At 35.6% G+C, this 9,101-nt stretch overlaps 1 protein-coding gene across 1 annotated transcript; it reads right to left on the bottom strand.

Moving 5' to 3' along the window:
• On the bottom strand, positions 1-5,055 carry LOC139720924 (histamine N-methyltransferase B-like). Its single transcript, XM_071632253.1, has 3 exons — positions 4,860-5,055; positions 4,269-4,589; positions 1-362 (listed from the first exon to the last, which is right to left on the bottom strand). The coding sequence occupies exons 1-3, from the start codon at positions 5,053-5,055 to the stop codon at positions 1-3; spliced, it is 879 nt and encodes a 292-aa protein (XP_071488354.1).
• Between the last annotated feature and the right edge of the window lie 4,046 nt (positions 5,056-9,101).

Genomic DNA, 9,101 nt, shown 5'->3' with positions numbered 1-9,101 from the left:
TTACAATTGAGAATATTTCTGTACAATCATCAAATACTCTTCAAAGTTAGCGCTGTAGCGACCCGATTCATCCCTTGAGCTGTTGTCACGCCAAAACTCCATCACCTCTTCAACCAGCGCCTTGGGAGCTGTTTGACGGAAGTAGCTGGTCATCGTGAAGAAATCTAAAATCTTGTTTCCGAAGTCGGACGTCTCGTCAAAGATTTCGGTGACGTCCAACGTTAGCTGCAGCGGTATCTTTGTGACGTCACACCCTCGTCTCTCGGCCTCTCGTGTGACATCCTCCCCCGTAAAGGTGATATTGACATCCTGCCGATTAAGACTTGGTACTGCCTTCCCTAGCTTGACAAACGCACTGTGTTCTTGGTTTAAACAATCAAAGTGAGATCAAATTTAGGATTGCTGTATTACTACATCAATTCACACGCACATACACAAAGGAATAAATATTTCCATTCTTGGAGAAGTATGCATATGAATGCATGGATGGATATATTTCCAGTACACAAGAGGTAAAAGGTGGAGATTCTTATTTTCCTAAAAATTCTAACGGTTGAACCAACTTTTCAACCCGTCACACATTCAATTATACCGTATATAGGATGCTAATACCATCATTAATATCGCTATGAAGATAATTGAGCATTTTCATCCCTGGTGAAAGGGGGAAGGCAAAAATTTGAGTTTCGATAAATACCAAATGGCAATTACAGTGTGTAATGCATTTTCCTATCGTGTCATTCCCTCTACCATAAAAGGGCCTACGGGCAATACGCGGATCAAATAAAATACATAGGTCATAATCATACATGTATCTATACATTCTTACATAGTAAAATGAAGAGTTTGATCACCAAACGATATAATTCCATTTTAGTTAATTTTAGGTATATGGGATTAAAGCCGCTAACAGATAATTTGACAATTAAATGTGAGTTATTCTTAATCAAAACTTCAAGAATAATCATTGTTGTGGAAGGAGTGTTGTACGTGTGACACTAGAAAGGGTTTATTCCGCTCTGATGGCCCTACTTCACAATTTTCGAAATGACTCTTAGTCCATTTTGCGAAGAAGCTCTCCATTAACATAATATCATGAACAGTTTAACCGCCAAAATAGTGTGGAAGATAGGTGAGAATAAAAGCTACTGAACAAGAAAGACAATAATTAAAACATATGTGATAATCTTAGAATATGTTAAGTTATTTCTTGTTATGTAACAAAACAGTGTATAAGCATTGTAAAGATATTACATTCTGTATGTTGATATTACTGCTAAAAAAAATGAAAATGGCGTTTAGCTGAATTAGGATTCAAACTCATTATATACATGAAGGCCTATATCATACACATGTATGTACTCGAAGTGTGTGTGTGTGTGTGTGTGTGTTTGTATGGATATGCATGTAAGAATAAATCAACACGCACTCACCAACATATGATTTATATTTACACATACATACTAGGGCTTCCAAAAAAACATTCCCCACTAATAATCCTTAATAGTTCGAAAACTCTATATCACAGGTCATGACACTGTTATAATAGCTGAATAGTGTACAATTTAGTTGGACGTGATTTGAATATGAAAACATGAATCAGTTTCATTAAATCCATGATTAATCTTAAAATCAGGTTCCAGATTCTGATCAAATTTTAACCCTCTGTACAAAATTGAACTCTACGCAGGAACCAATGATGTGTGTGAGAGTGTGTGCTAGCAATGACCCTGAACAATAGACATGAATACCGCGAATACCACATTTTCAAAGCCCTGCTGACTAGGCTTCCGGCCTCTCGCTCCAAGACACATGCATGCTTTATTAATAATTCATGATGGATTGCCCTGGGCAATGCTAGTCTGAATTCATGGTAAAGGGTAAAATACACGCACATTAAAAAAAAATAATCACATATTTTCTGGCGCTTGCATTCACTACATTTCAGGATTTAATAAAGACTAGCTGTAGTTGTGGAATTTCTCATGAATATGATAGAGCATTCAAACCCTGGCCATTGTTCAGGACCATTGTCTGGGTTCCAACCACACACTGCCATACACACATTTGACTCCTGTGCAAAGTTTAAAGGAGACTTCCGGATGATTTTCAGATTTTTTTTTTTTTCATTTGAACAACTATTAGTTATAATGAGGACAGAGTTTCAAAATTTCTGATAATTTGGATTAAGAATAAGAATATTTTCAAAATTAAGAACACATTGCAATGAACAAGGATGATGACATGGCAAAGTCACCATAAGAATGCATGAGTTGGGGCTCAAGGAAACAGAACAAAAGAAGAAGGCATGCATAGATTATGCACAGGTGAACTCGCAAGCAAGCGGTATTGTAATGGAATTACACTACTACATATCTGAAATATGTGAACCTCCTTTGTCACCATCCTTGTTCAGTATAATTTGTTTAAGGTTTTTCAAAGTATTGTTTCTCTGCTAAATAACCACAATGAATTCCACAAATCTGTACATGGAGTTGTCGATTTATGTACTACATGATGTAAAATTATGAAAATCGTCTGGAATGTCGCTTTAAGTTTCGTACAGAGGGTTGGGAAAAGAGCAAAATCTGAAACCTAACTTAAAAACAAATCTTGAATTAAATGAAACCTCCAATTAGATTGTACACTCTTCAGCTATTGCTTACATCAATGTCAGTGTTATCTGATGTATAGTTTTTGCGTATCCGGGCAATTACCCCCAGAGGGCAATTACCCCCGGGCTAAATACTGGTAAGTGGTAATGTTAGAGTAAAGATTAGGGTTAGGGTTAGGTTTAGGGTTAGGAGTTTGGGTAAGGGTTAAGATTAGGGCCTCGGGAAGGATCCGGGGTAATTAACCAGGGGGTAATAAGCGAGTTCGGAGTTCCACTTTGCGCATGAGCAGAAACAAGGTCATTCGGACCAACAGGCATGTTGGTTTTTAAATTTACTGGGATAAGCATCTGTCATGTAATGATTATTCATGTAATCCTTATAAATGCCGCTTGCCAGCACATCCACCTGACAGCAAAAGTGGTATTTGGCAATATCAATAGAAAGAGATTGTCAATACATCCAATACAAAATAATGGATGCTTTCTCAAGTGTGAATTGACAGATCATTCTGCTCATCTGGTCTACGCAAGTTTATTCTTTGTTTGAACGGGATTGAAGAATCCCATAAATTGTTACGTAAAGCTTATGCATTATGTCGCTCTGAAAACGAGTGAAGCGCCCCTAACTAACTGAGAAAAAAAAAGGTCATTCGTACCAATGTGCCCGTGAGCTAACTCCGAACTGGCTTATTGCCCTAGATCCTATAGTGTTAAACTATTACACCTAATATATACGTGTTTATTTATATGTATATGTGTAATTATGATAAATGAATGATGTATATTACGTGTATATATACGTATGTATACGAATGAACATTATATTCCTGCTTCTTCCCCCTCCCTCTTCTGTTTCAGAGAATCGTATACTATCATGCCGGACAGCTGAATACTTTTTGCTGGACAAATAGCCTCGAGCAATATCAACTGCTGTATCGAATTGACTTTATCGTTCAAATTCTCTTCCAGTATTCAGAGTAATATGTTTTTTTTCTATATTTTTACAATATAGTTGAGACATGCCCTCTGCAAATTAATAGATTTTTTTTTTGTCTCTCCCGTTTTTACTTTTTGGGATTTAAATGTAAACTTAACAGGGTACAAAAAAAAAAACAACTTGAAATAGACTAGTCGTTCACCCGATTCTTACAGTCGAAAAATCTATATGCTATTGATTTTATTCCAAATACGTCTTGAACGATAGCGATATAAAAAAAAAAAAACCCGAAGGAAATGAAATCTCGATTTATTCGTAAAATCGTAGCCGTACAGCTAAAACGCTCACACATTAGAACCGGCTTAATGGGTGTACAAGTGCCAAATTTGTGATAGAGATATGATCCGATTATCGAAATATGTATAGCCTCATAGACTATCGGAGGTAAAAAAAGAGGGGTTTTTTGTGTATTCTAGCTGTAGACAAACTTGATTTCCAGGGCATTGGTACACTTTGAGACACTGTATGTGCATATGACATAATTATTTCATGTAAAATCTGTTTAAAAAGTATTATAATTTGTGTACAGTATATGTATCTGCCTTTGTGAATAAATCAAACCAAATCAAATAAAAAAAAAAACACTCTAACAACACATTCATCTGCACCTCTCAAGAACTTCGCAATCCCTCGATTAGAGATCTGGATGAGACTTACTGGAGTTGATCTGCAGCAGAAGAATCCCGTTTTCCTTCAAAGTGACCAGGAGTTGGTCCATTGACTCTCTAATTTGACCCAGGTAATACAGGCTATGAATGCCGCTGATGAGGTTAAATTTCCCGTCCTCTTCTACACCGTCGTCTAAGTATTGACGAAAAGTACCATGAAAGTACTTAACATCAACAGGTGGAGTGATTTCTGCACTCTGTACATTCTCCTTGTAAGCTCGAAGTAGATTCGCATTGGGCTCTATAGCGGTGCTTGATAGCTTCTTGTAAAATTCCCTTAGAGTCTTTACGAGTGCTATTTCGTGTTTCCCTGTCAGAGAGGTTGAGGGAAAGGGAGAAAAGGAAACAGAGAGAGGAGACATGCTTAGTTATGTTGTCACTACATAAAAACGGGGAGGAAATAGCAAGGTAATTCACATACATGTACTTTGAAATTAATGTTTCTTATCTGCTTTTACAGGACGGTAAAGTGAAACTGTTGCGGTTTGGCATGCATTGTAATCCAAAGTATAATGACTGCCGTTTTCAGATTGTTTGATATATGGCGAAGAAGATAGATTGAAAAGAAAAGCAGACAAACCTATTCCAACTCCGACGCTCATCATGTTGAATTGTCCGTCAGGAGCAAAATCTTTTTTTAATGTTGCCAGAACAGTATTTTTGAAGTGATATGTGACATGATGGAATACCGCATCCTTCTCGGCAATTCTCGAAAATCCCGTCAGGTAAACGTCCTCGTAACGGGCTGGATTTTCCACCAGTGACGATAATTCCATGATTGACCTGCTTCAGCCTTCTCCGTTTTTAATTCCTGTTGTTATAGTATAGGCGATGGTGATTACATTGACGCTGAAAAGCGAATAAAGGACACATGAAAAAGAGATACGTTAGGAAAAACTATCATGAACAAAATAAATGAGAATTAAGTATTACCAAACATTGAAATTCAGTGACGAAATCAAACCGATTACCACTAACATCCAATGTGTCTTCAGAAATAGTGTTGCTCTTACATCCTGTCCGCTAAGAATTTCTAATGTGCAAATGAAACAAGAATAATGATATTTATGTGTATTCGTGATGCGCGTGTCTTGTGTGAGCTTGTTTGTGTGTGTGGTTTTGCGACAGTTCACTTGTAACACGTCCCGTGTAATGAATCACTTACTTCTTCTAAGGCTGCAACACTCCGCATGTAGTCCGAGAGATCACGAGTGTCTGGCACTAGCTAACATTATGAATCCCCCCCCCCCCCCCCCCGCGCTATTTACCCAGAAATGTGAAATTTGAATGTGATTAAATTCCAGTGAACCTTTATGGAAATGCACGGTACTATAACCACACAACGTTTGACAGAATTCTACTTCTTGTAATCTTGCAGAAACTTCAAAAAAGTACGTATTCATGTATTTGTTACATTGATTGAATACAACATGAGGTTTGGCAAAACTTGCCCCAACTTCATGAATCCAGTCATTATCAAAATACGCGACGCGAGCGTTCCTTGTTCGTATAGTTTATCGTGTGGGCTCTGCGGACCCGTGCACCTGTACTGCATTGGAGCCCGGCTTGTCGCTGGATGATAATCCTCAATTTGTTTTTACTGCGAAGTGACCAATTTGACTTAGAAAGATTCATGATAAAGATTTTGTCATAATTCTTGAAAAAAAAAGACAGCTGGAATTTAAAAAAATATATGTTAATGAATTATGGGTTCGTTCATATTTGTTTGCATTTTGCTTCGAAACTTTAAGCCCAAGCTATTTTGACCCCTCGCAGGCCCAAGGGGGGGGGGGAGTACATTGTGCCCCCCATATAACTTTTTTTTTATTATTTCATTTATCATCGTCATATTTGGCACGTAGGTAGAGTAAGTCATACTCTACATGACCGCACATTTGAATTTTCACAAGGTCACCCATGGAGGGCGCTATTTACAAAAGTGTAAAGATATACATAGGAAATATGCTAAAAACGTGATTTTTCGGTATGATTTCTTTATCCCCATTATATATGTCTTATTACAGACCAATCATTTTCATATTTGCCACAAATGATAAGCAAGTGGAATTTTATTATTTGTTATGTTTGAAATTGCTCAAGATCACCACATGGGGGCGCTATTCATATCAACATAGTGATACATTATGAGACCTGATGAAATATTTGGGATGGGCACGTGTATAGTTATGACATTTCATATTTACATAATAGATATGTTTAATGTTAATAATATAAGGAAAGAAGTTGTTTGGAATAGCAGTCATATTAGATATGACAATGAAATGTTTTGTTCCCAGAGTTGGATAAAGGAAAATGTTATCACAGTGAAACAGTTTATAGAAGATGGGGGAATGAAAAGACGTTACATCCATAAATGAAACCTTCCGAGACAGGCAGCTGCTCGTCTCATTTGAATTGTCTAATTAAAAAAAAAAAAAGCATTCCCCAGGTTTTGGTTAGACAAGTTACGTAATGATATACAGACTGCTGCACACAGAAGAATTTGATGCTATTGAGTTGTCAACAGGTGATAAAATCAGTGTACAGAAAACGTCAGCTAAACATTATCATAGATTAAATTTGCATAAGAAAAAACAAGAACCTTCATGTTTATACCTCTGGCAAGGTTATTTGAATTTACCCTGTGATTTTGATTGGAAAAAGGTGTTGCAATATAAGCTTCATCAGATTAATGATTACAGAATAAAGCAATTTAATTTTAAGCTTTTTCATCGAATACTGCCCAGTAAAGACAATTTGTTTAAATGGGAAATTTTGAATGATAATTTGTGTACTGTATGTAATTGTAAAGAAACCACTTGTCATTTTTTGCTGAAATGCAAAAAAAAAAATCAAAATGTATTGGAAAGTGGTTTCGGTTTTAATTCGAAATATTTTCGATCTTGTAATAGATATCAATGAAAAAGTCATTATTCTCGGATATGATATAGGTAACAAAAAGATGAAATTAGTAAACTTTTTTTGAATTATGCCCAATTCATTGTCTACAGGATTTATGTCAGAGAACGCAATGAAAGAAACAAATGTTTGTTCAATGTACACCATTTAGTAGAAGATTTGAAAGCGGAATTAAGATTTTATATCAGTTTGAAGTGCAACCAAACGAGATTCGATGATATTGGATTAAGAAGAATACGCAATTATTTTGGTTGGTACCATTGATGTACCCTTTAATTATTTTTTTCCTGTCATAATGATTATGTTGAATGCCTTTTGGATACTTGCAGATAATGTGATTGTAAATATGCGAAGATATGTGGAAAAATAAAGTACCTCGGATGAGGAAAATAGAAAAAAAAATATTCGCATAATAGTGGAATTTTGAGATTGCAAATTGATAATATGATAAACTAATGATATTAGAGTCATAACTTGGTGAAGGAATCAAAATAACTCAAAATATAAGGGCAATCTGTAGAAAAAAAAATATTTTTTTTCAGTTATCTCTATTATATCTATAGTTTTATGCCTTTGTCACATAAATCAAAGTAAATAATAAGAAAAACTTTCCAGCACCATAATTACTTCAAATTTTGCTTCTTCAACAAATTTTAGCCAAGAAACACCTATTTCATACACTGTAATGCTGTTAAATGAAATGGGAACAGAAAAAAGATGCAAAATCTGACTGACATGGTTGTCAGTTTATGGTTGCCATGGCAACCAGCAACATCAAATATAAATAAATTATATATCTAAATGTTCGCAATTAGATTTTAGGAAAAGTCACCAAATTTGGTTGAAATCGGATTAAGGACGAAGGAGTGGCAAACGAAAATCTGGTAGGGGGCACAATGTTCCCCAACCCTTGAGCTTTATAGGGTTAACACGACAAAGAGAAGACTCTATGTACAGTGTAATGTAAGCTTTATGCAATACTCTAAATTTTGCCAAATATTGAGAAATTTGCCATTTCATGACAAACTCGTCGATGTGCAGGATTTTATATTCCCCGTGTTGGCCAAACAAGAGCAAGAGCTTGACAACGAAGAAATTACTACGAAAACTTGTCATGTTGTACAACAGCAAGTTTATTTTGTATACATCAATTTTTGACACCTTGCAAATAAACAAACAAATAAACAAATGTTTACAGGCTGTTTACAGCACAATAGCAATAACCATGGATCACCCAACCTTCAAGTTCAGTTCAGTTCAGTTCAGTTCAGTTTTTATTTCTGCATCCCCTCAAAATCAATACAAATCAGCAAATCAACAAAATACTTACATAGTCATTTACAGAGCTAATATTCGTTACGTTTGGATCATACATACATTTTCTTTTTTTTCAAGAACGAATATCATATATGAAAGGAAGCAATAGGAAGTGATAAAAATGAAAAGTTCTTCATGTAGGGCCTGCATATCGCATCTAGTATAGATTGATAAAATGTTTTGAAAGTCTTGTCCACTGTAAGTTCGATATGTGTATATGTTTATACGTTGTAGGTCCATGGTAGGCCTATACAAGTATATATTTATATAATGGGATTATAACCTCGCCAGGTTAAAGCGTTTTAATGCCATCTTAGGCTTTAATCTCATATAGGCGTACTTGTTCCGGTGTCTGGGTTTTTAAATGAGTTTGGACCTCTTGTTGAGCGCGTTTTTGTTGCAGATGATTATGACCTTCTCATCAAGGCAGAAAGGCAGAGAGCCTACAGTGCTCTGCTTTACATCATCGATCACTTTTCATCAATACTCAACAAATTATAACCAAGGGACTATACCCAACTGATATATATATATACATATTAATATATATATATATATATATATATATATATATACATATATACAT

This window comes from Diadema antillarum, unplaced genomic scaffold (assembly GCF_040938485.1).
Source record: "Diadema antillarum isolate AM-2024a unplaced genomic scaffold, OU_Dant_1.0 scf00000135, whole genome shotgun sequence".
NCBI classification, from domain to species: domain Eukaryota; kingdom Metazoa; phylum Echinodermata; class Echinoidea; order Diadematoida; family Diadematidae; genus Diadema; species Diadema antillarum.
Note: the sequence above shows the minus strand (reverse complement) of the source record. Positions and strands in the feature narration are given on the sequence as shown.

Excerpts from the sequence above, each read along its gene's own strand:
- LOC139720924 (XM_071632253.1), bottom strand. The coding sequence starts at position 5,055 with ATGGAATTATCGTCACTGGTGGAAAATCCAGCCCGTTACGAGGACGTT. Across the intron at positions 4,590-4,859 it reads GAGCGTCGGAGTTGGAATAG|GGAAACACGAAATAGCACTC; the intron begins GTTTGTCTGCTT and ends CCTCTCTGACAG. Across the intron at positions 363-4,268 it reads TCTGCTGCAGATCAACTCCA|AACACAGTGCGTTTGTCAAG; the intron begins GTAAGTCTCATC and ends GTTTAAACCAAG.